Below are 26,931 nucleotides of genomic sequence, written 5' to 3' on the forward strand. Positions count from 1 at the left end.
GGTGGAGATTTTCAACCCGGGTTGAAATTCTTGCCAGGGTTCAAAGCAGTAGTAACTGAGCATGATAAGCTTGATTTGCATGAAACAAGTGTGAAACGATGCGGGGTTGAACGCAGGGTTGAAAAATGAAAAACTCAACCCGGGGCGGCACTGGGTTCGCCCAGGGTTGAGTTCAACCCGGGTTGAGAAGCTGTAGTGTGAAAAAGGCTTAGGTAATCTAACGATGCATAACAACTAACCTGTTGAACTTTTAGCTCAGTGACTCTCTACAGAATGTATGTTTGCATAAGAGAGTTAAAAAGAAATATCCGTACAATTTTGGGGTCTCGTAACTGGATTCCGTTGCTAACGCACACTTTTTAAGATCATCTTCAGTTATTTCTTTCTTTCAATCAAAATCATTTCTGACAAAATCATTTCACAGGGTATTTGGTACCATTCCAATCTTCACTTTGAGCGAGGTTTTTCTCATAATATGGTAGGTACGTTTTCGGGTAACTGCCAATGGTTCCAAAATGTCTTAATAGATCAATTTCAAATTGGCTGTCTTTGTTGAGAGGATTAAAAAAAGAAAAGGTCCTCAATTCATACAATGGCTTAGCAGTGAGAGCCTCAGTATCAAAGCTAATTCAAAATTTGTCTGTTACAGCAAATTACTGAGCCTGTTTGGAATTTTCTACTGTGCCTTTCTAAGGCCAAAAAAAATATATATTCGGTCTCTGGTCAGACCAAAGTTCCGGAATTGACGCGGCCACGTGGCTTTTTTTTTTTTTTTTTGCTTTTTTTTTCTTTTTCTTCAAGCTTGGATTGTACAGACAAGGTGGGGTACTATTTTGCTTTTTTGGTGTCCTCATGTACATTGGTGTCCTCCATAATTTGCCTTGGTGCTTTCGATCATTTGCCTTGGTGCAATTTCCCATTCCTTGGTGCTCTTTGGTAAAAAAAATTGAGGAGGTGCGGAAATAGAGGGCGCTGTTGGAGCTACCGCGAAACATTTTGGAAAAAAAAACAGATCGACGCGCGCTGACCAGAGACCGACTTATTTATTTTTTTGGCCTAATACAGGTTTTTTGGTTTTTTTCTTTTACAGACTCATGCTATAAGTAGAGAATGCTAAGTATTGCTGCAACAATAGAAAATGAAATCATAATTTAGGTTGGACTCTGATTGGCTGTTTTATGGCCATGGCTTCCAGTTATTCATATTGACGTGTATAAATAGGTCACAGTCGTAACCAAAACTGCCACTTTCAGGCACGACCTATCATACCTTGGCTGTCATGGCTGAGAGCGACACCTCCTTCTCCCTCAACTCTCTCTTGACAATCTCCAGCTCCCCCCTCATCCGGCAAATGGTATTGTCCCGGTTGGCCATGTCCCTGTGCAGTGTGGTCACCAGCCCATTTGCTGTGGTCTTCTCCTTCTTGGTCCGTTCCATTTCTTGTTTGAGGGAGGTCTGCTCCCGCTCCTTCTGGATGAGGGAGCTGCGCAGGTTGGCCACGTTCTCCATGGGATCGGAACTCTCCGGACGCATTTTTGTCATCTTGAAGAAAAGTTACAAGTAGTTTTCTTGCCATAAGTACTCTGTTAAAGTGCTGCACGCCATTATCTAACCTAACAGGGCTAGTACACACGGAGCTGCTAAGCAAGAAAATATTGTTAGGCAAACTGTGAGCTAAGCAAAAAAAATTGATAGGGACCAGTTACAAGCTATGCACAGCCTACATGTATGATAATTTGACAGGCTACCTATTCTATCTTATTGTATTTTTCCTGCGCTGAGCCAAATTATGTGCTGAGGAGTTGTATATAACTGGCCTCTTCTCTGTGACGTGACTGCACCCACTTTAAACTGTTTCACATATCAGCGTCATTTTTTGTGTTCATGAGTCATTTGCACATTCTGTCTGGAAAATTTCTTGCCTCTCAATAATGTGTACTGAAAGGCCCAAAACATAAACACAAAAATATACAAATAAAGACATGCACATGAACATACACCAGTCACGTCCAAGGCTTCAAATTCTGAATAACTCTCTGTTGTAAAGTGTTGAAGAAACTCTCTTTTAAAATTTGAATTGTGACCTCAAATTTTGCTAGAGAAATATGGAGGACTAATTTTTCATTCTGAAAAACAGGGGAGAATTTTTATTGCCTAAAAATTGAGTTGACCTGATTCTATTTGGGATGTTCGTTTCTTCACTCAGTGTTGTAGTTGAGACCATCGCAACTTTTGCCACAAGACAAGTCCATGCAGTCACGGGTAACAGGGGATGAACATAACAAAGGAATACTTGTGTCATAGTTCATTAGGATAGCGTGGTATCTGACCTCCGGGCCTGGATGACTTGTGAGCACTTGTGATCGACTCATCAACACTATTTTCAATACTAAAGATCTAAGTCTGTCCACCCACCTGCTCTTTGAGTGCGTTGATTTCCAGCTGCTTCTTGTGTATATCAGCCTCCAGTTCCTTCACCCTGGTCTGCAGGGCCACGGTGTGGCTGTTGGCGTCCCCTCTCGCCGTGGGTCTGACGCCCTGATGCAGCTCGGCAGCCATGGCTTCCATCTCATCCCTCAGCTGGGCGATGACGCCATCCTTGCGGAGGGATTCAGACTCGAAGACGGCCAGGCGGTTGATCTCGTCGCCCATGCGTAACAGACGTTGCTCCTGATGCCAGAAAAGAAAAGTTGATTTGTTACTTGAAGATTGCATCCACGAGACTTTATATATACATAGACACGGAATTGATAAGAAGTGTATATAAGGCCAAAAAAAAAAGTCTCCGGTTTCTGGTATGGAGCTTGCCCCAAAAGTGGTGCGGCGACGCGGCTTTTTTTTTTTTTTTAACTGTTTTTTTTTGGGGGGCTTCAAATGTCGGCTGATGACTGCAAATGGTGCCCGACTAAACTTAGTGCAAATATATGGGAGTCCAGAGAGGCCACATAAATCTTATTCTCGATCATAACCCCATCTAAAACCACGTTAAAATTGTGCAGCAGCAGAATTCCAGTCAAACCAGTGAGTTTGGCGGTTTTGAAACATCATCTTGTATTGAAAAAAAAACTTTTTCATTTTGCCGATGCGCATGGCTACGGCGACGCGCGCGCATACCAGAAACCGGAGACTTTTTTTTTTGGCCTAAAGGAGTTGGGGTCTCCACAAGGCTTGCTGAGAGAAAGGTTTTATAAAGGATGTTTTTTTTATGGAAGGTCAGTTTTAAAACCTGGGCTAGAACTAGAACAGTGGCAATTTTTCTTCCTCAATTGAGGGTCTGCTCCATTAAGTATGGTGGCACTAAAGGGACATCACACATTGCAAACATCTTTGCAAATAGTTTTGCAAATATTTGCAAACATATTTACAATAATATTTGCGACACATCGCATTCGAAAATAGGGTAGGTAGGGAATTTTTTTGGGGGGCCTAATTTTTTTTGTACGATCATATGGAGGCGTCTGCATGTAGTCAAGGGTAAAAGGTAGAAATTGATGTTTTGGGGGTGGTTTTTTTTCTCATTTTTCCCATAAAAAAATTAGGGTAGGGGCTGTCAGAATAGCTAGCTATTTTTTTATATATATTTTTTTGGCATTGTGCATGGCGCCCATTCTTGTGGAAACATTAATATTTTGTAAAACATGAACCATGCCCATTGTAAAGTATACTACTCTAACAAAAGGAACAGAAAAGTAGAATTTTCCCTCTACCTTTTCGTGCAGTACTACCATCTCGTTGACTGGGGATGCCCGGGTCCCCGGGCTGCCCGACCCTTGCTGTGAAGTGACCACTGTCCTGGCTCCGGCCGTACTCACCCAACCACTGGTCACTACAAATGACCAAAGGAAATATAGAATCAAATCAGTCACAAAGATTGCCAGTGTCTTGGTAAAACTGAATATGCCTCACTTAGGTGTCTCTCGAATGCCGTCATTTCCTATGTGTCGTCATTTCGCGCATCGGCATTTTGAGCGTCAACTTGCATTACGCGCATCGGCTGTGTCGTATTTCAAACACATTTCGAGCAACATACGCGCATGTTTGGAAGATTTTCAACACTGCGCAAAGCGTGCTTAAAATACGCAGTTGCAGTTCTTCTACAGAGATGGCCGTTTTTGCCAGAGACCTATACTTAATTATCTGGTATATAAGCCAAGTCATAGAGAGATTGTTACAACAAACCTCTTCTTGGAGGCAGAGGGCTGTTCGTGGGGCTGTTATTGACGATCGGGCTGCCACTGCTACCCCTGCGTGTCCCAGCGCTGCTGGGTCGAGGCCTGGGCGGTCTCGGGATGACCACGTTGGCCGTGGTGGTAGGCGTGGCCCAGGTTGACTGAGACTGGGTGGCAGCAGGCGGGGCCGTGGGAATCAAGGGCAGCTGTGACTGGCCGCTGCCGGCCGGGTAGGCGGAGTCGGTGAGGTTGGCAAGGTGGGGCAGTTGTTGCTGCTGTTGGGTGCCCGTGATGGGGATGCGGGTGTTGATGACCTGTAAGGGGGAGCTCCAGGCTGGACGCTGCTGGACTGGTGGGTAGGACACCTGCTGAGGACATTCAGAAATACATGGTTCAGAATTCAAGCATCAACTGCAATAACTGATTCAAATCAGTCAGCCTATTCCAGCAAAGATAGTGATCTTCTTGTAAGACTAGGAGGTTGGAGATTTGAGTTCATCCAAGTAAGCTGGTGAAGTTCTTCAAGCAAGCTCTTTAAAATAGTTTCTCGTCTTGGCTTTTTCAAAAATTCAATTCAATTCAAAATACATGTATTTATCCTTGAAAAGGCAATTGCATATGGTTGGACAGCTCATTAAAAACACTAAGTAAATTACAAGTTGAGTAAATATATAAAACTTAAAACAATCACGAACAACATGTACTTATCTTGATTAAAATTTGTGTAAAACTTCTCTAAAAACATAATATCTTAATATAACTATATAAACAATAATTAGACGATGAATGATGATGACATAAAATGTAAAATGGCAAGTAAAAAAATTAAACTTAAAATGATGGACCTATAAAATGCAGATATATCCATTATTTTATGGTCTAATGGCCACTGGAGTAATGACAACTCAAATAATGATAATGATACCCTCCTTCTGTTCAATTGTTGCATTACAAAAAGGAATCAAATGAAATGAAATGACAAGTAAAATGATGGACCTAAAAATACAAACAATTATCAGTTGTGTATAAGTCTAAAAGCCACTGGGATGAACGAGAACTTCCTTCCGTTGGTTTTACATGGAGGGCATCTTAGATGGCGTCCTGATGGAAGAAACTCACACAAAAGAGAGGAGGCGGCCTTTTTTTTCTTCTTTCTATAAGTATAAGATGGCGAATTTTCCAAGATGGATTCTTCCATTTTTTCAACTCATTTCCTGATTCTTTTGTATCCAAAGGAGCCGTCAACCTTTCTACCAGATTTTGACCTTGCATTCATAGGGATTAACACCAATGCAGTTTGTCAAAGAAAAAGAATCCATACTAGGCCTAGGCCTACTGAGTCACCACTTTTTACCTGAGGGGCGTCTTCCACGTCCAGCTCCATTGGGAACCCGGAATAGGAAAACCGGATGATGTCACCAGGAGCCAATCGCACGGCGGCATTCTGGACCCGGCAGTCGTTGACATACGTCCCATGCGCTGTGTTCAGATCTTGCAGAACGTAGCAGGACTCACTGTCACTGTACTCAATGACGGCATGCTGGACTTCTACGGTGGGCGACTGGAGATGAGGAGAAATATGAATATAATGTGATTTTAATCTGAATTCTCAAAAAGTTCTTTTTTGAAAGTTTTATGTTAAATGTAAGGAATTTTATGTTATGAAAATAACACTGCCCTTCGCAGTATTAAGGAAACTTTGTAATACTGGCATGCAAATTGAAAGTAGCAAAAAAAAAAGAAGAAATTCCAAGCTTTATGATAAAATACAAGATTTTATACAGTGTTTTTCAATTTCTCATGGCATACGTGTGAAGTGAAAAAAAAGAGGAAATCAGCTTGTTGGAGGAAACGTTACACGCCCGTTAATAACAAAATAATGTATTCAACCTAAAAAGCAACTGAGAACAAACTAAAACAGACCATGTTGACATTGCTGATGTAGGCAACTGCCTTTTCTGTTTGTTTGTTTGTTTATTTGTTTGTTTTTAATGTGTTTTTGTTTGCAGCCAAAAAAAAATTGTAGGCCTAGGCCTAATTTGTATTTAAATTAAAATATTAATATTAAAAATAAAATGAAACATTACCTAACACTAACAGATTAGAATTAGTGAAGAATAAGATTTTACTGCAGTTGCCTGCAATTGGCTCAGGATGTATGGTTAAAACAATCAAACATTTTTCGTTTTTACCATGTTTCAAGAATCAGGACTGACTTGATTCCGGCTGGAATCAAGTTGTTAAGCTGCTTATCAAGTGCTCATTTAGTTTCGCTGAAAACATTTTCGTTTAAAATTGTAAAGACATTAAAGGAGCTCCATTTAATTAAAAAAGTCTTTCAGTTTCAATTTTCTCGTGTCTATACTTACCTCAATCACAAGGTCACAGTTTTCTCTTCCTATAACTGTCACTCCAGGAGAGAGTTGAAAAATACCCTCCGAGCTCTTCAGAAAACCCTTCACCATTTTTGCAGGCAGTTTTATTTTTGCAAAATTTATTGCACGAAAAGAGCTGAAAATTCTTTGACGAAAATTCGACTAACACCACAATTACTCCTGCAGATGAATCACTGAAGCTTCTCTGAGGCAGTTATCCTTTTGTTTCATTTTTGTTCCGTCCAGATTTCCAGCAAAATACTGTTAATCCGGGTGTAAAACACTGCTACGTTACCCGAATTCACCTGTTCACAAAATTAATTGACTGGTATTTATGGGTCGCACTAAACAGCGTCAACACAGCGTCAACACAGCGTCAACACATGACAGAAGCGTCAACACACCGTCAACACATCCAAAACACATTCTGAATTGACAAAAAGGGCATATAATTGTGAAACATACAATAAAAGAGAATTTCCATTGGATTGAGTTTCCATTTCGTTGTTAAAATTATCGTATTTTCACGCGAAAAAAATGACCTTAACTTGCACGGCCGTTGTCCGCCATCTTGACTTCGCACAAAGCTTGGACTACACCATTTCAAGTAGGGGTGTGTAGGTAATGACATTATCTTGTCTTGCAATATTATACAATAATGTAAATACCAACGAGCAAGTAAAGAAAATTAAACAACAAAGGCAATTGCAGCGTAAACACAGCATTAAATTGTTAGTCTTTGCAGATATTTTTAACACTGGCGACCCCGGCCGCGTCCCTCTCTGTTGGTTTATTGTACAACGCTATCACCCTTTAGAATAATGGTATGGTCCGTGCTGCCACTGAGGCAACATGGCGGGTGTTCGGCAGCCGATTTCGGAGCGGCACGGAGAGCCAATTTTCTTGAACTAAAAATCGCGATTTTCAGACGTTTAACCTATTGAGTTTAAGCACAAATCTTGTTTCTGTCCATACTCTATGGGTTAAATACTGCTTTTGTCAATTTTAATGCATTTTGGATGTGTTGACGCTGTGTTGACGCTGTGTTGACGCTTTGGAGTGTGTTGACGCTGTGTTGACGCTGTTTAGTATGACCGGTATTTATTCATTGTCCGAGTGCGCTTGCGCGTGGTTTCTAGGGAACGCGAAAAAAACGATCATCATATCAACAGTCACGCGCCCTCTGTCGGCGGAACGGTTGTAAATCAAAATAACAGATTTTTCGCCCCAAATTTGCCCGTTTTCAGATAACAGCAATCCCATGATTCAGAAATAATGTCCTTTTTGTATGTTACGGTCCGTGAACATGCCGAAAATTGAGAAAATCTAAATTATGAATATTCATGAGATGACAATACACATGCGTTTGAAAATAAACATGAACTTTGACCAGGTGAAAGTAGCACGTGTCAAGTGTCATTTTACCGGAAGTACAGTGTGCACTCATTATATTATTGAACGCGCTGTGTATCGACTATGTACACGCATACGCAAAGTAAATAATGCGCCTTGCACTAGCAGTCAATGTCATGAAGGCTGCAGTAGCGTTATCTGGCCGATTTTCGGATATACCCTCTCTCTACAACAGTCATCAAAACGCAGGAATCGGCGGTTCTGTTACCACAGAATCGACGGATACGAGGCGTAGATCGAGCTCACTGACAAGCAGGATGTCTGCGCTGTTGATTTTGGCGGCGGGAGCCGAGGAAATGGAGATGGTTATTTCTGTCGATGTGTTGCGACGGGCTCAAGTTAGTTCCAATGCTTTTGGAGGTCTAAGTAATCGCCTCTTGAAAATGAAAGACACGCCCCTTTGCTAACAAACTTCTGAGCTGACCAACTCGACCAGATTTTAAGCTTAATTTTGATCGATATATATTTATTGACACCAATGAGATTACTTCTAGAAATAGAAGGCACCTCTCTTAACGAGAAGTGCCTTCTAATTCTGGAAGTACAATGTGATTAGCCATCAATGCGGCCAATTTACTGGAGTAAATCAAACTTATTTACGGAGGTAGTCCAGTTAAAATTTGACACATTTATGAGGCTATAGGCCTAAATACAAAGTGATGATTGTGTACAAAATTCAATAAGCCTTTCACAATTTCAACATACGTACATGCGCAATAGTCCGAGTAACTTGGACCCAACTTATCGCCTTTTTAACATCGCCAGACCATGTCTGAATGTTAAAAAGGCGATAAGTTGGGTCCAAAGTACTCGGACTACATGCACACATCATCATGATTTACAATTTTGTTTCCAGAGATAAACAGTTCCCCACATGGCACACGCGTGCGGGCACCAACTATAATCAAAGAAAAGTTCTTGTTTTGAAGGGTAGGCCTAAATGCAAAATTTTGATTTTTTTTTTGCGACACCATTGTTTGAGATGTATTGTTTGCTCCATCTTTTGTGCAAACAAAACTTTCCATCTTCTTTCCGATTACATGAAACATTGTGGATTTGATTGCCGCGAACCCATAGACTTGTGTGCATTCATCTGCTTTGTTTATCTCCCATAAATAAATTGTCAACTTCTGTTGTGCGCATGCTTAGTTGAAATTGTGAAAAGGCTTATTCTAAGTTAGTCCGTGTAACTTGGACCCAACTTATCGCCTTTTTTAACATTCGGACATGGTCTGGCGATGAGTTGGGTTCAAGTTACTCGGACTAATTCAAAGTCTACTACTAAATACAGATATAAGTAGGCTTTGCATTATTTTATTCAACTTCAAAAAATATTAAGTGTAGTAAAATCCTGCAATTATGCAAATTACTTTTTTTTAATGCAATTATCAGGGGATCAACTTAATATGACCAATATCTAATTTGGGCATTTCTCTAAAAGTTTTAGTACAACACAATTTAAAATAAACTAAACAAGAATAATTTGTATATTTCAGGTCATGCAGTTGGCAGTTTGCAGCAGTTTTATTCATTTTTATTTTTATGATAAAAATTCAATGTAAAACTTTCATCTGATGAGAATGCAGTTGACTAGACTTCCTGTTGTTTTGTTTTGCACAGATCAGTGTGACAGTTGCTGGGTTGTCTGGCACTGAACCAATCACATGCAGTCGCAATGTTGTCATCGTCCCCGATAAAAGCTTGGAAGAGGCAGCCAAGCAGGTATGCAGGTTTGATTGAAGTATCATTAATTAAAGCAGATTTTAAAGCTATAGTCCATCATTTGAAGCCATCTGAAAAGTAACTGGCGTAATTATTGTTGAAAAACATACTTGGTTGAAAGATAGTAAGTGGACTAAACTCCCTGTGAAATTATTCTTTCTGGAAAGCTGTCATTTTGAAGTAATCAATGAAAGAAGGCCTTTCCAGGTCTTAAAGACGCACCGTAGGAAATTTAAATTAGTAGTTCGTTTTGTTATTTTGCACAAATTACAAATGATGGACTATATCTTTAAGTACATTGCACTGCATCATGCCTTTTGCAGTATTCAGGGCAGACTTACTATCAAAGTGTCTAGCCAAAGGACTCACAAAACTCTCTTGCAGGGTTTACTCAAACCCACAACCTGCAGAATTGCCAACAAGATTTTGAAAGTTTGATGAACCAGACCGTGAGGCTTCGGCACTCTCCAAAACATTGTGCCCTCGTACCAAATGTTATCAATGAAATAACAAGCTTGGACAACAACAATCAAGAATTTTTAATGATCGTTTTCTGTTTGGTTTCCAGGGACTGTACGATGTTGTCATCATGCCTGGAGGCAACGGGGGAGCTCAAAATCTGGCTGGGGTGAGACGTCAAGTTGTGTAATTTGCAACCAAAATCAGTCGCATGTTAATCATGAAAATGTACACAATCCACAAATGTGGTTAAATATTTTGAAGGAGTCAGTACTTTTTATCCCAGCCGCTGTAGTGTGGTTTGGAACATGGTGCTTGTGCCCTTGAGCAATACACTTTACAACAATTGCCTCTCTCTACCCAGGAGTATAAATTCAAGCAGTTCAAGTGAGAACAAATTTTCAAATTAAAGTCTATTTGTCTGTGCTGAGTGTGGAACTTACGATCTTGTGGGAAATTCCAGTGTTATGAAAGGCAATGTCATGTCCGTAACAGAGCAAATAAACCATGATTTCAAATTAAAAATTTACCGAAATGATCCAAAACGCCTGGTCTGTAAATCCCCTTGTCCATTACTAGATAATAAATGAAAAAGATTAGAAAAAAACATGTTGAGGTTTATTCACTGAGCTCTTAAAAAGCTCTGTTACGGACTTTACATCATGCTGGAGTTACCCACGTACAAAACATGGATTTCATATATCGAACACGGTTTACAAGCAACATTACATTGAAAAATGTGATACACTTTATGTGACAATTTCATTTTGCAGTCAGAAAAAGTTGGTGAAATACTGAAGGCCCACGAGAGCGGAGGAAAGATAGTTGCTGCAATCTGTGCAGGTGTGTGGCTAAAAATGATCTACTTAATTACCTCATACATATGTAACCAAACTGGTCCATTTATGACATCCGCTAGTTTTGTTCCAGGAATCATGCAAGATTGCGGGTAACACCATGTGGAAAGTAATCTCTTCTTAGAAGAAGTGTGGTTCTGAAAAGGGGGTCCGCTCATAAGTCCGACGCCTCATATGTCCGACAAAATAGCATCCCCTAACCAAATAAAGGCCCATAAGTCCGACGCCTCATAGCTCCGACGCCTCATAGCTCCGACGCCTCGTAAGTCCGACAAATTAAATGCCTCGTTTTTCCGTTGTCGGACTTTTGAGGCGTCAGACTTATGAGGCGTCGGACCTATGAGGTGGAATAAATAAATTTTATGCCTCACAAGTCCGACGCCTCATAAGTCCGAAATTGCGGACTTTTGAGGCGTCGGACCTATGAGGCGTCGGACTTATGATACGGCCCCCTGAAAAGAACCGGTTGGTTGAGTGTAGAACTCGATGTTTCGGACAGTGTGCTCTGCCCGTCCTCAGGAGGGTGAGTGATGAGATGTGGAAGATGCTGGAGGTTTTATGGCTGTGTGTGTGCAGTGGGGTGTGACTGGATGCTGAAATGTCAAGTTCTACACTCAACCAACTGGTTCTTTTCAGATTTACACTTCTTTCAAGAAGAGATTTTTTTCCACATGGTGTTACCTTTCTACTTTATCTTAAGTCTTATAGCTATTTATGTGTTTTTTTTCCACCAGCTCCGATAGCACTTCTTAGCCACGGCATTGCAAAGGGCAAGACACTGACCTCACATCCTGCAGTCAAAGACAAGATTGTGGCAGCAGGTGAGCAATCTTTGTACTTGGAGACAACAGCGGCCATCAAGGAATTCCTCATTGTGATACACACTGTTGTATTTATTGTTTTGTCTCGTCACTTCCTTTGCAGGGATCTACAGGTACTCGGAGGAGCGTGTGGTACAGGACGGCAACCTGATCACCAGCCGAGGGCCGGGTACCGCCTTCGAGTTTGCCCTGGCCCTGGTAGAGGCGCTCAAAGGCAAAGAAGTAGCGGATTTCCTCATCCCACCCATGCTGCTCAAAGTATAAGGTGACCGTGGGGCTGAACTTCAGAGAGCTGCTAAGCGGAAGAAAACCTGCTAAGCCAGTTGGCAGAGAGCCAAGCCAGTTGGCAGAGAGCCAAGCCAGTTGGCAGAGAGCCAAGCCAATTGGCAGAGAGCCAAGCCAGTAAGCCAGTTCTGTATTCCAACTGTGCATGTGCACATCAAGATTTGACAATTATTCTTTCGGGATAAACATTTATCGTATGCATGCAAAAGCATAGCGGGGTACCAGCAAAAATGAAGAGATCATCGTGTTCCGACGTAACATTTTGCAAAAACAAAACGTTTGGACAGCGAAGTATTTTAGCGTCTTGAGTGTCCAAACTTTTGTGCAAACGTAAGTTTCCGTCTCGTTTCGACCGCACGTCCCCCATAGCCTTGTGTGCATTTATCTGCCGCGTTTATCCCGAAAAAAAAATTTGTTGAATCTTGTTGTGCACCAGACTATTTTGGAATACCGAACTGGCTTATTTGCAGAGGGCCAAGACATCAAAAACTTTTCTAATCTCTGCTTTCTCTGCTTAGCAGCCCTTTGAAATTTTCTAAACTCTAAAATATATTTATTTAATTTTTCTCTTACTGATATGTCACTCTATGCATGTTGGTAGTCAGAGTGGTGTTATAGACACCCTGTATTGAATGTGAAAGGTTTGAAAATCCCAGTGTTTCATGTTCGATTTTGAGGGGGAGGGGGAAATGTGGAAATTGCAATGTGAAATCATGTAGCTAATCTTGTCATTATTCATTCAATTTGATCACGCTTTGATTCTTGTTTAAAGATGGCTAAAGTGCTCTTAATAATGTACTGGAGACGAGCGGGGTAACCTTGGTTCTCATGGGGGGGGGGGGCTCCCAATTTCATCTGTTCTGATAAGTAGACAATTTTTTCATCGGTCACTTGGCCTCCTGCTAATCAAGGGGGGGGGGGCTGCTGTCAGTGTCAGACAATAGGTGGCGCTATTCGCTGTACACGGTACGTACAGTACAATAAAAAGCCACTTGCAAAAAGCAGGGATTTCTTTGGAAAAAAAAACAATCTTGAAATTAATCTTAATGGAGTACCGAAGTGAATACGTCACGCGCACAAAATGTGTGTGAAAGACATCAGCGCGTGATTCAGCCCGTGAACCAACATACGCGCATGCTCCATTCGTTTGCACTACACTTTCTGGTTCTAAATGACGTCACACTTCGGTACGCCATTCATTGTTCTGAAGGTCACAGGTTTCAATCCCTTTCTAGTCATTTCTTTGTTGTATAAATTATAATTAGCGAAATCATTTTTTCAATGTGATTTGTAATGATTTGTGTATGTAATTGATTATTTATTTATTGTGGGGGCGGGGGGGGGGGGGGGATTAGATTTATCTGATTTATTTAGTTCAGGGGAATAGAATTTGGAATTTCAGTAAAATGTAAAATGCTGATGATAAAAGCAGCCAACCCTTTGCCATTACAAAAATAGACCAAAAAATGTGTTTGCTGCCCTCTGTTGACAGAGATTTGACAGTCCCTTGACAAACGTTCTTATTGAATCAAATAATATGTAGTGTGATTTCTGACAAGAATTTTAAATAAATTGCTGATCGAACTAGCTCCAAGTTATCACATCTCTTTGAAGCGCAGTGTCTCTGGTATAAACAGCGCCCCCTACTGTCAATTGGCAGTTTCTTCCTAGCCATAAACTCTTACGATATAATTTTTTCTCGTTCATTTCTGCATGGCTCATGAAAAGCAGTAATTTTGGCCCATTTTTTAGTTTGTAACTACCTTTTTCCTTCAAATGGTACTAAAAATGGTACTTCAATTTGTACTAAAAATAATTGTAAATGGAGAGTTGTTTTTTTACTACAGGAAGTTTCAAATTTGAATTTGTTTAAATTGGCATTGGAGAAACTCAGAGAACAATCTTATTCCTTCTGTGCCCGACATTTGTATTAAATAATTCAATTTCATATTATGTGCCTCTTCGGTTTGAATGAGGTATTCCAAGTGGCATACATTTAATTTCCTGTTAAAAATTTTGTTGGAATTCTTTTATTTCATTTCCTCATCATCATTTTCTAACATTCATGTTCCGCAATGCAGTTCATTTTTCATGGGGTCTTATACTTCAATGTTTGTGAGTCTCAAAAGTAGGAATGTTTGGAAAGTTCCAATTTTTAAGACTGAAGTAATACTCTTTAAGCATCTACTTGACTGGCAAGATTTTTAGATGTGTTGGTCCATGTTTCATTCTTGGAAGATTTTATTAATAAAGGAGGATCTGATATATGAAATACAGTTGTCAAGCGTTCAAAATTGAGTCATGTAAAACCAAAAAAAACTTTTTTCAGTGGCTCTTTGAATAGTGCTAAATGTGGTTTGAACTTGTGCCCTGTGGTGTCTGCATTTTCGAAACCCTATCAGCTTTTCAAACGCAGAACACATGCATAATGCACTTGGTGACAAACATGCAGAAACCACTTCAGGCATCATGTAAATTGTTTTGAAAAGTTGTGTTCTGAATTTTCCAGGCAAAAAGTCAGACAAATTGTCCAACAAGGTGAACTCTAGTGTGAAAATCTGGTTCTGTAATTGTGTCTATTAATAATAGATGTAAGAAAATTGACTGCTTCACACAAAAAAATGACAGTACCAGTTTGAATAGTTCACGAGTAAAGTACATCATGTACAATAACATGCGGTTCCAAGTCTCAAATTCTATACATTCTCGATCCGTGCAAGTCAAGCCAACAGATGCAGAGTGGCAATCTTTTCAATAAATTGGGAAAAAAATGATTTATTAGCCAGTGTAGTCGTACGTTTCAAACTTAAATAACTTTCAAACACCAGTCAAACATTTTCAAATGGCAGTCAAAAGGATGAAGAAAACATCCCCCCCAATACAAAGTCACCCAAAATAAGATGGTTTGGTTGGCAAAGCACTAATCTGAGCTCATTCAAATGAAATAAGCCATACCTGTACAATGGCTGCCAACTCACAAATCCTAGACAAATACCTCTGCATCATACGCCACAAATTTACTGCCCACTTTGAATACAATATGTTGTTTTGTGCTCTTTGTTTGTCCAACACCTCAGCACAACAACAATGTCACAAGCAACTTCATTTCTTACAACTAGATGAGTAATCAAACCAATTATTGTTCAAGTTTCTTTAACAAAAAATCACCATGGGCATTCAAGACCAATAGACTTATTGTTATAAACTCCGGCAAAACAAGAATTTCGTCAGCAAGTTTCATTTTCTTCAAACCACATTCAGAAAGTCCCCTGCAGGTGTCGAAGACTAGAAAAGAACCATGAGTCAATTCCTTTGTCATTTGGAGTACATTATTTAACATTAATGAACAAAAGCTCCCTAAGGAACTAAACCAACACCGTTGCACAATAGTGGCATGCAACTTTTATTCTACATTTTTTGGATCGTTGAAGCTACAGAGATCGCCATGTCACCAGAGGTTTCAACCGCAGACGGTACTTCCACAGCGCAAAAGTGCTTTATACTTAGAGCTCCATTCATTACCATAGACTTAAAGGGCTACCATATACGACAAAAAAAAATTAAATTCAATCCTTAAAAATGCACCATTTGTGACCAATTTCAATTGATGTCCACTCTCTATCTTGTCATTTTCAAGGGTGCTTGGTGCCTTTCTTTCTGCATGGTTCTTATGCTAGCGAGAACTTAATGTTTGTGAGCAAAACGTTTAAGCGAATTACAGCTGCTGCAGTATTAAAAGTTGTCAGAATTTTGGTTTTGTTTCACTTAATGACTATAAGTAAACGAATAAACTTTATGCACAATTTTAAAGCAGAGTTCCCAGCTTGAACAGAAAATCCCTAATATAAAACGAGGAGTGTGTATCTAGCTCATATAACAATAGCGCCCTCAGTTGTCAGGAAAAAGATTCAACATTGTAAATGCATAGAGCGTGCAAGGAACAGACAAGAACGGTATTTCACAATTTTTTTTTAACCAAAACGGGATGTCTCAACAGTTTTCATACACTTCAGAGGAATGAATGTGTGCACAAAATATGTTTGAGTGTAACATGGACATTATTGCCCTTTAATGGTTCTATGAAAAGAATCCCTGCGGTTGATGTTTTAGACTAGCCTACCAAACCACAGACCCATATGAGCATTACTTCTATAACACCATGGAGCAAGGAACAGAAACGCCAATCAAAGCGGGCCATTGTCGAGATGTTACTCAGGAGTCTAAATATAGCTCAGAGTTTTACCCCCTGAGTTGCTCATCAAGAGAATTGACCTCCTTTTGCCCCAAAGAGGGAAGCTATACACGTACATTTTATTGTACTCATTATTTCATCTCTAACTTAAAAAAAAAAAACCTGTTCATTACCACACGGTGAGGTGTATTTAAAAATGCACAAATTGGACCAAAAAACATAGCACTGGCTTTTCACATTAGTTCTGAGAGTTTCTTGAAGGTTAAAAAAAAGGTTTTCGTGGATGCATGTTGTTAATCTAGGAGGGAGGCTTCTTTCATTGGTTGGTATAAGGAGAGGGGAGAAATGGCGGTCAAATTCTGAAAAAAGAAAGTCGGCCATTGAACTTGTTGACCATTCAATTATTTCAGAAAGCATGAACATGTGAAATACTTTTTTCAAAAGGAGTTCTGATCTTCTGTGTGTAATGGTGGCCGGTCCCAGAATGTTTTTGTGTATAATTTTCTGTACTGTGTACAGTACATTTTTCTGCATGTGGTTTGTCAAGAATAGTTTAGGGATTTGAAGTATAGTTCCTTCATCAGTAATTAACACTTTTTGTCAGAAAATTGTGGCTAATTTTAAACCTGATGCGAAAACGTTTATCCAGTTTCCCAGAATAATGACGACATATTTTTGTGAAAACAAAAAATCTATTAGTTCTGTGCTTTGAAGGTTTGTGCTACAGTACACGTATAGTAACTTTACTTTAGTATTTTATGTTTTTAAATTTTATTTTCCCGTTTACTTTTTATCTTGGGGGTCAGAATGCAAAATTCTACACAATACAAAAATGTCAGAAGCATGTGCATATTTCAATATAGGTCAATGTCTTTGTAAATTCATGACTTTTAAATTGTCTCTTGCCAGAGTTGGCCAAACGGCGTTTCTTTTGTTTGTAAAGCAGAATAGGGTGTCTGTTTCGACCCCCCATGGTGACCAAATTGAGGCCCAAAGGTGTACCGCTGCTAATGACGCTACCACCTGTGTTACAAAAATTGAATTACGGCTCGGCTGCAGCACTTGGAGGGTTTTGATTTTTATATTATCACACTTCCCAGAAGTTAAAAACGGTAATAGGGGCAAGATATCTCATATAAAAGAGAATTTGGAAGGACAAAGAATTGTTTGTTGGAAAATTTAGTTTCATGAACATTATTCTTGTGAGATAGGTCTGTAGCTAATGTACCTAAAGAAAGCTGGACGTTAGTGTGGTCACTTCAATTAAGTTGTGCTCTGTAAGATTACTTTGATCAATTTATTTTAATTTTGGTGAACAATTTTGTTTTTTTAGGTTTGTGATGTTTACATGTCCTTTGACAGCAGAGAAATTGTTGACTTCGTGAAGTGGTGCATTTGCCAATAAAGAAGCCTTTTGAGAACATATATTTGCATCATTATAACACTTCAAATACTGCATAATGAGTGACAAAATAGACGGGTTTAATGTTGTGAATGTTGAAACTAGGTAGTTTTATAAAACAGCTCCTCGTATGAACTGATAAAACCTGACTGATTGCCGTGTACAGTTGTGAGCTGTAGTGCGCAACATAATATCATCTGGCACTCAACCAAGGTACAGAATTCTAACCTAACGCAATAAGGAAGTATTCTGTTTCAAGGCGGCAACATCACCGTTCTAAATTTGTACTTTTCTTCTAATACGTCTTCCGTCCTTTTCAACGAGGGAGCCAAGATGGTGGCTATATAGTTTCTTGCAAGGGGAAGGGCCTCGGCTACGGGGACCAAAGTTGGGCCATGCCCTCTGAGCGTTTTAGTTAAGACAGTCTAATTTGAGATATCCCCAATTTGCTATACCTGTAATACTGAATTTCCTTTCAGGTTGATGTTCAGCATGTTCAGGTTCATGTATTTGTGATATTGATGCCTCGTTTACTCAGTATGATTTTTTTGGGAGGGGGATTGATAAGTACGGAAATGTGCCACAAAAATTCTCTGGATTTGCAAAGACTGCAAATTTTTCTAAAGTTTCAGAGTGAAATATTCATTACAAAGAATTTCATTGTAAAAGAAAAACCTTTACAGTGACTCCTTTCATATAATAGACAATCTTTGTGAACAAATTATTCCTTTTTTTTCAGTTCCCTTCCAGGTTTGCTCATGGGTAATTTACCTGACACACTGGTTGATTTCCTGCCAATGTTCTTTCTTTTCCGAATCCTTTTCTTTTAATGCAAGACAAATAGAAATTATTTTCTTTCTTAGAAAATGGTACCTGTGTAAATTCACTCTCTAAATTCCAAAGAGTGAAAATTCACTCCATTCGAGTGAAGATTTCCAACCCACAGTCGGAAACTAGGGACTAGACGTTTTAGAGTGAAATTTCTTCAATCGTAAAGATCGGGTTTTCACTCGAGCTTCGACTGAAGTGGTTCATTTCAATCGAAAATGAGAGTGATTTTTACTCTAAAACGTCTAGTCCCTAATTTCACTCTTTGGAATTTAGAGAGCACCACCGCGGTATGTCTTCAAACGATAGCAGTTTTAAGTTTTGAAGTTGTCATCTGCAGAGCTTTTTCTGAACTAAAATTCCATCCAATCGTAACTTTTACTTTCTTTCTTTTGGTATATAGCAAGAGGACCATCGAAAAAAATATTGGATTTCTAAAAATTGATTTCTATGAAACCGTTAAATGCAACACGTACTTGGCGTTGAAGAGTGCTTCTGAATAGTCGAGGGTGTGGCAGCCTCAAGAATTAGCCGAATTAAACCATCACTTATCAATTATCAGTGTAAAATGTTGCGAGTCACACTGTAGGCCTCAGTCAAAAAAAGAAATTGAGGCTTATATGCCACAGAGGATATATTCTATTACTGAGAGATGGCACGATGCGGCGGGCTGTAATTGGTCAGTTGTCGCGGAGTCTAGCTCGAACGGAAAGGGCGCGATGGATTCGCGGGAAGATCTGGCCGATACGGGTGTATTTTTGGGGAGGATGAAATGACGTTGCTATCAACTGCGAATTACTCGCCAGCAGAAATTATATTTTTAGAAGGATTCTTGTCGAGATAAGGGCAAGAGGGTTGTCGACGGGACTGTACTGAACCGTGATAGCCTTCGGGGCTCATGTGTTGCAGAGTGGGAATTGAAATAAGAGGGTGTGACAAGTACAGAAATAATCTTCTTTTAAGTTCCGTGTAGCTGATTGGAATGTACAAATCCTTTAAGTATTTGCATATTCATAGACCTTTCTTTGCCAAGTACGGGTTGGCAAACTATGATAGGCCAATGTTGCAAAAATAAAAGGACATTTATAAATGTTTCCATATCATTATGAAAATACAAAATAACCAACAAACGCTGGCAAAGACTTAATAAAATTCCCTTTTTCCAACATAATGACGGTGTTAATATGCAATCATTGGCAAAATGGCAAGTGTAAGGAAAGAAAGGTCCATAGGCCTATTACTCTTTTTTTAACCTAATGTTTCATCTATCCTGGGGGGGGGGTTAAAAGGGAGTGTTTCATAAGTCCTTGGACTTCTTACAACTTCCTTATAACTTCTCTGCTTTTCATTTATCTTTGTTACTTATCTTTGTCATTTACTTTTATGTTTTGTTTATCTATTAAGTTACGTACTTTATATGTTTTCATTATGAAGTTATGAAATAAACTAGATTGATTGAAAGGGGGAAGACTTAAAGCTAGACAAAGTACTCGAAATTCCACCTTAATTCACTTTTGCATGGTTACTATTCAATGTGTGATTATAGTTTAAAAGTATGAACAGAGGTATTAGTGTTTGTATAATCTATGTATATAATCTATGCAATAAACATCAACGAGCATTAGACCAATTTAGATCAATGGAGTTGTCAACTTTTGAGGCGGCTGCTGCTAACTTGAGATCTCGTGCAACCAATCACAACTCTGAATTTGCATTGGACCGTAAGTGCCAGCAAATATTGGACCAATCAGAACAGTTGAATCAGATTGCCTTATCTGGGTATAGCCAGTTTTCCAACCAATCGCAGCCCTTAATCAATGTTGAGCTTGAGGATCAGCAAACATTCCTCCAATCAAATCATTGCAATGAACATTGTTGGATCTTTGTTTGCAGCCATTGTTGGGTCAAAGGCTGAATTTGGATTTCGATAAGCAATTCTTCACCCCCTCCCCCCCCCCCCAAAAAAAGTAGCTTGAGTTCATTAATCTCATGATTGGGTTAAAGTACATGTATATAAAGTAATTGGAATGAACACAAAACATAGTCAAGGCTGTCTTGACCCTCTCTGCATAAATTCTTGCAAGATAAGTACCTGTAATAATAACATGTTTGAGAATTTCTTATATACATTCAATTACACAAACCTACAGATGATTTCTAAAAAAGAAAATTATCAGTGTGAATTGTATAATTGTCAAATAAACGTTGTGAATAAATTTGGATATTAGAGTTAAACAAGGAAAATGACACCACTGCTGTTGTATAACAATTCCCCTAACAGTCTCCCCACCCCTGCACATGACATAACGTGACTGCAATCGAGCCAATCAAAACATGAAATGACATGCCACTTGGCAGGTATTCTTGCTGCCCACACGGATGTTGGCAGGAATTCACCAAAGAGGGAAGGAACTATTAAAAAAGTCGTTGAATGTTATATTTCCTCCTTCGCCCTGTTGTTGGTTCAATCTGCGTTTGCGCTTTGGAAATGTCTGCAGCCTGCTAGCACGTACACAAATTAGCTCACTAAGTCTTGTGCGTGCCGTGTTGATTCAATAGTTTCAGGATATTCTAGATCCGTGACGAACTTGTCCTGGTTTTGTTGTTATTTTTCCTAGAGCTTTGTTGCTGGGTGTTCCTACGTCATTCTTTTTCCAAGGAAAGAAAGGAAAGGAACTGCGCATATGGGTTGCAATCATTTGGTTCTTTTTAAATCTCTGCGAAGTGGTGTGCAAGATTCTCAAAAGGGGAGAAGGGAGGGTACAGTAGAATAAATTCGATATTTGTAATGCTTAAACCGAAGTCATGAAGTTCAAATCCCTGGTAATAGGCGTATATTTTTCATGAATATAGTGTGTAGTTTTCCTCACTTTTTAACGCCAAGAAAAAAAGCAAAGAAAACCTCATCTGTCCATCATTCTATCTCTAAGGGGGAGGAGCATATGTTGCCATGTCAACCAGCACGAAAATGAGAGCCAGTCTAACCAGTTGTTTAAATAGTTGTCTGGTGAATTTGTTTTGTTACTTTCCACCATAAAGGTTAAAAGATTGAAACTGTGAAGCAAACATTTTAAACAATATCAGAATTTATATTTTTAGCAGAAGTACATTTTCTGAAGTGCATTCTTTCTTGGTATAACAGCGAACTTTGACAAAGTTCATTGAAACTAAAATGATGTCAAAGACTCGCAGTATTAAATTCCTCATATTACATACTTCATACAGCTGTTAACTGAACATATGGCTTAGCAAATGTATTCCACTAATAAGCTAAAATAAGCTGAATATACTAGTCACTGGCAATTATACACTGCATGATAATTTGGTTGGAAAACTGTTTCGGTAAGTAAATAATTTAGTAAGGTTTGAGGCTTTGCATGGTGGAGATACTAATGAATGAAAGGTTTGCGGAAACACCATGTGGGAATAATTTCTCAAATCTAAGAGAATGGTTCGGAAAAGAACCAGAGGTATGAACTTAATTTATCTGTTAGCAATATATCAGTACTCCCTGAAATGTTATATGGTATAACACATCTTAATTGCAGCAGTCTGGGTTACTAAAATGCTGTATACAGGCGGTTGTGAAAGGACAAAATTATGTTAGCCGAATGCAGAGGTCAATCCACAATGAATACTGAAATTTAACCAAATACTTCGCGGCAATTGTCCAGTCATATTAAGTCCCACTTCACACCTGGTTAACCCTGACCTGCAGTAGCCATGTTTTTATAGTCCCGGTTATTTTTAGCATTTTTTAAAAAACTTATTTGTATGACCTCAGCATGCATTGCAGTGGTGGGTGAAATTGGGGTCAGATTTTGGGAGGTTGCTGCAGAGCTTAATTGTACGGCATTGAGTTAGTTCAACTGGTTTTTTTTTTTCATGACAAAGAAATTGCATGCTTGCTTATGGACCATTAAAAATGTTAAGAGTAGCAAGCTTTTCAGAGCTAGTCCGTTCACACAGTTTACGGTGCAAACTGATTTGCTATTCCATCACTTTATTTTTTTTTTCACTTTTAAAGTTGACTCAACAGATTTGTCCAGATGAAAAGGTTAAATAAATTGTCTTCAAATTTCTGAGTTACGTAATTGATGCTTCTTGTGTACAGTATGATAATTTACCAAGTTTTTTTAGGGTCTGCATTTACTAGAGCACCGGTACTGTATTCTAGAGGTTGAAGGTTCGAATCCCGCTTCAGTAAATTGTTCTTAATTTATTGAATCTTAAAATTATTTTGGCAAAGAAGAATTTGAACGACAGCAAATTTATTTGAGGTAGTGTTTCAACTTTTTTGGGGGTAGGCTTATTGATTGGGCTTTTATTGAAAAGTATCAATTAAAGATGTACGTTTTACATTTTGCAAAACTGTTGTTTTCAGAGGTTCCCACGGCTTTGCTGGAGTAATTCAATGACTTCTTCACAGCTTTCATGTTTTTCAAACTTAAGTACCGGTTCTCATGAGGTTTACACACTGAATTTGTTGGCAAAGCGTTTTACTATATCCACACAGTGAACTTTTAATGCTTCTGGCGTTTCGATTAGAACACAATAGACCAGCTAAACATATTAGACATGACCCTGACCCCATGTTGCCATGCAGAATATATAAAAGCCAATAGCCAAATATTGTCCAAAGACAGTCCAACTGCATTTCTAAAGCTTTCAATTATAAACGTCTATTTGAGTCACAACAAAAGATGGAATTGTCTGAGACTTGGGCTGGGTTTTAAGCACTTTATTAAAGGTCTGATGAATAGCTAATTGTTGTATTTCTATATGGCTCTGAAACAAACTTGATGTACGTTGACTGTGATGATGTTGCATGGTGACAAGCTCTTACATTTTTGATGAACTAGAGATTTGTGATAGGTATATGACTAGGTACAAACTGCATTCAAAACATACATCAATCAAATGCGGCATGTGTATGTACAATGCCAACTGGGAAAACATGTCAAGAGAAAAGAGATCACCGTGATATGGGATGGAGTCCGTGGGCTTGGGTCCAATATTTTATGTTGTTCATACACTTTTGCAGGGAGAGGGTTAATAATTTGGTTTGACGAAATTATTTCTATTATTTCAAGTGGATTTGTTCATAACACAGAAGCAAAACACAAAGTTCACAAACTTCATATTACAAACCACATCAAATACTTTGACATAGCAATCAATTGCCTAATGAAACTGAAACTCCCTTAAATAATAGCTTTCGAAACCCAACAATATAGCCCATATGAACTTTAATGGTTTCATGCACAAACTGTATTGACTGTTAAGATCATAAATTCTGTTTTTCTTTGAGTTTGAGGTGCAAACCTAGGGGCAATGTCGCACAATGTAGACATGCAGCCTTGGTTGGGTCATGGGCCTGCTATAACATGGCATGTCAGGGCCACCGTGACCTAGATTTGACCATCACTATTTGCAATTTCAGTTTGACCTCAGGTTTAGCCTACGGTTCTTTATAGTTTGAACCATTGTTGGAGGTCTGGACAGATCTGAAAGATTTCTAATGCTTTGTTCATTGGGCTGCTAAAGTATATAGAATTTGAACGTAGTTTTCTCACATGAATGAGGGATTTCAACAGACCTTAAGACAAACTAATTGGCAGTTAGCTTCAGGGAGCCGGAGATAGTATAAACTGGCTAAGAACAGAAAAATCTTGCCGAGCCAAAAAAAACCCAACGATTATACCATGGAGGTAGGAAACTGTGATGCATAAAATGCCTGTGACTGGTTTCTCGGCTGAAATTTAATAAACCAATAAAATTCGATTGGAAAATTTTCAGCTCGAAGTTTACTTGGCCCACTGAGTTGGAGTCGAGATATGGCTATACCTCAGTATCTGTGTACTTGAATACAGTCGTTCGGCAACTCAGGAATAAACAAAAACATTAGACAAGCCTGTTAAATTTTGTCCCACAGTGCACAAAAAACATGAAAAAAGATGGTAATCTGTGGTTTTCCTCATTTGAATAATCCTTGGCCAGTTTGCCCCTTTAATGGCAAGACAAACATTACTGTAGCAGGTCGATGATTATGGCTACAACTTATTAAAGACCTTTGCTTTGTTAAGTTCACAATGGAGTTTATGGTTTCTTATCCGAGATAATCTGAGGCTTTCCGCTTCGGCCAGTAAATCCTTCATTAAAGAAGAAAGACTCCAGCTGGCACACAATTGTTCCTTTAAGGTCCTTTTCACACACAGCTGATAAGGCGGTTTGGTGTCTTTTTTTTAACTGTTGGGTGTGAAACAAAATGATAACAAAGGTTCACAAAAGTTGCCTCATTAAAAAAGAAGACGCTACGAACCAGCGTATGGGAGACCTGATTTAATAGGACTTTAGGCCGCCTGTGTTACGTCATCTATTTTAACAACTAAGAATACCATTTTATATTTTGCCAAAGTTTCTAATTCTTTTTGTAGAACATTTTCTAGTTTTATAGAGAGAAAAAGCATGGGTGTTCAGACAATTTCAGACTAGTATTTAGAATTAACTATTGTTACGATTTTAGCTTCATTGCTATCTGAAAGTAGTTTATGTAATAGACCGTGGCGAAAGCCGTGGTCTATGATATGAGAGCAGATTCGCTGATTAATTAGGCAAGACCCCGCCTCTAGACCTCCTAGATTTTGACCAATCAGCGGGTGCTTTCTATATCGGGTCTTCGGTCATTCGCCCGTTGCACCGCAGCGGAAGATCTACAGGGCCAACTGGGTCGCGGAGAAGTTAATAGACAATGGATAAAAAAACGGTGTCACACTGTATCATGTGACGCGATATGCGCCCGGCTGTTGTATTTCAAAAACACTGAATTCAAATTGACCAATCAAACCATTTAGTCCTGATTTGGGAATGAAATGACGTCACGATTTAGCAAAGTCAACTCCGATTGGCTGGCGCGTGGCTTGCGTATATCTGCATGTCTAGACACGTTGCCAATACTTTGCTGCGTGGATAACGGGTGATACTCAGAAAAAGTGCCTCAATGTGAACAAAGTTATAACAAGGCAAACGACCTCTAAAATATAAATTGGTACGTTTGATAATCTGCTTATACATGTAAATAGGAAAAACATAATGCTGTGCGTCATTGTATACAGACTCGAGAAGGTTTTGAAACTATTTAATGTTGTCAAGTATTCTATTTTAATCATGAGTATATGTTTCATATTTGTTAAACCTCCGCAGCACGTTCCTATGATGATACTTCTTGTTATAACTTCAAAAACAAGAGGATCACAGATCCGCCATGAATTGAAGGGTGTTTGCTCATTCTAGAAGAATATTATCCTTTCTGACTCATTGCTTGGTGGTAAATTTGAGGGTGGGGAAATTCTTTGGGATAACGAGTACTTGGCAAACAAAAGAAGGAAGAATATGAATATATAATTGTGGTTCTATTTTTAGGCCATATGGATACACAGGAAAAGCGTTGTTATTACCGGTTTTCCCCCTATGTCAGGGAATCCTTTTCATCCAGGATGGGACACCGTTCAGCATTTTGTTTTGTTGTTGTTTTTCCTGAACTGCCAGGCCTGGATATCTTTATTTTAGGAGGAAATCTTGAAGCTAATACAGGGTGGTGCAAAAAGAAGGAAAACCACTTTTGAAAAGAATTTTAAGCTACTTACTTAACTTATTTGAACTGTTATTTTTTTTGTTATAATGTAGTGTAGTATAGCTCTTCAAAATCGCGAGAATAGTGTTATTGTGCTAAGTTGAATACAACGTGCAAGTCACCAAAAATCACTGTTGTCCACGTGTAAATCTAGTCTAGTGTTTTTTGTCTTCAAATCAAGCTCTGGAGCTCAGTCAAGCGGATGGAATAAAGCCTTCCGTGGACAAACAGGTTCGGCACATGAATTTTTAAGATATCGGGGAGACAAAATATGCATTTGCAATCATTTTTTCGTCACTCATGTTTAAAGTTCAATATTTAAATACCATTACATTGACTTTTAGAAATATACTTGAACAAGTAGGTGAAATTGCTGTCGAAAGTGGGTTTCCTTCTTTTTGCACCACCTAGAAGAAGGCAAAACCCAAGTTTGTCTGGCAAGGTTAAGTAGGGGCCATTCTACACAAAGGTTTTTTTATTCATTTAGGCATCTATAGAAAAAATTGTGGTTTATTTCAAAACAGGAATTTGGACCACTTTCCTAAGCTGCAGATATCGTCAGACCCCCTTAAAAGAGAGGTCCAATCTGCGTTGGACAACGCGCGCGCGTTGCAAGCGTTACCTGCGCCGATTATGGCGACTCGAGGATACAATGTACTATTTTGTACATCAATATTTTCATTCTTCGAAAAATTGCATTTCCTTTGTGAAGGGGTGGACACAATTTTGCCAGGCGAGACGTTCAGAAGAAATGTCACAAGACGAACACAGCAAC

The 26,931-nt window shown here is 39.0% G+C and overlaps 2 protein-coding genes across 5 annotated transcripts in view; one reads left to right on the plus strand and one right to left on the minus strand.

Annotated features, from left to right (window-relative positions):
• LOC119742598 (forkhead-associated domain-containing protein 1-like) overlaps positions 1–6,874 on the minus strand; it is a 30,020-nt gene extending 23,146 nt beyond the window's left edge. For 3 of the 4 annotated variants that reach the window (XM_038218709.1, XM_038218706.1, XM_038218707.1), the window contains exons 1-6: positions 6,539–6,874; positions 5,524–5,730; positions 4,180–4,537; positions 3,708–3,826; positions 2,416–2,670; positions 1,270–1,542 (exon numbers count right to left, since the gene is read on the minus strand). In XM_038218709.1, the coding sequence (XP_038074637.1) occupies positions 1,270–1,542; positions 2,416–2,670; positions 3,708–3,826; positions 4,180–4,537; positions 5,524–5,730; positions 6,539–6,634 (1,308 nt within the window). In that variant the 5' untranslated portion in view covers positions 6,635–6,874. The remainder of the gene's footprint in view (positions 1–1,269; positions 1,543–2,415; positions 2,671–3,707; positions 3,827–4,179; positions 4,538–5,523; positions 5,731–6,538) is intronic. The other variant, XM_038218708.1, reaches the window with a different exon arrangement.
• A 1,084-nt stretch (positions 6,875–7,958) lies between these two features.
• Positions 7,959–13,704, plus strand: LOC119743149 (Parkinson disease protein 7 homolog). Its single transcript, XM_038219516.1, has 6 exons — positions 7,959–8,295; positions 9,578–9,679; positions 10,248–10,307; positions 10,912–10,981; positions 11,730–11,816; positions 11,920–13,704. The coding sequence occupies exons 1-6, from the start codon at positions 8,047–8,049 to the stop codon at positions 12,078–12,080; spliced, it is 729 nt and encodes a 242-aa protein (XP_038075444.1). The 5' UTR covers positions 7,959–8,046; the 3' UTR covers positions 12,081–13,704.
• Positions 13,705–26,931: the final 13,227 nt, after the last annotated feature.

Source organism: Patiria miniata, unplaced genomic scaffold (assembly GCF_015706575.1).
Source record: "Patiria miniata isolate m_02_andy unplaced genomic scaffold, ASM1570657v1 HiC_scaffold_6, whole genome shotgun sequence".
In the NCBI taxonomy this organism is placed as follows: domain Eukaryota; kingdom Metazoa; phylum Echinodermata; class Asteroidea; order Valvatida; family Asterinidae; genus Patiria; species Patiria miniata.

Excerpts from the sequence above, each read along its gene's own strand:
- LOC119743149 (XM_038219516.1), top strand. The coding sequence starts at position 8,047 with ATGCGCCTTGCACTAGCAGTCAATGTCATGAAGGCTGCAGTAGCGTTA. Across the intron at positions 9,680-10,247 it reads TGGAAGAGGCAGCCAAGCAG|GGACTGTACGATGTTGTCAT; the intron begins GTATGCAGGTTT and ends TTTGGTTTCCAG. Across the intron at positions 11,817-11,919 it reads AGACAAGATTGTGGCAGCAG|GGATCTACAGGTACTCGGAG; the intron begins GTGAGCAATCTT and ends CTTCCTTTGCAG.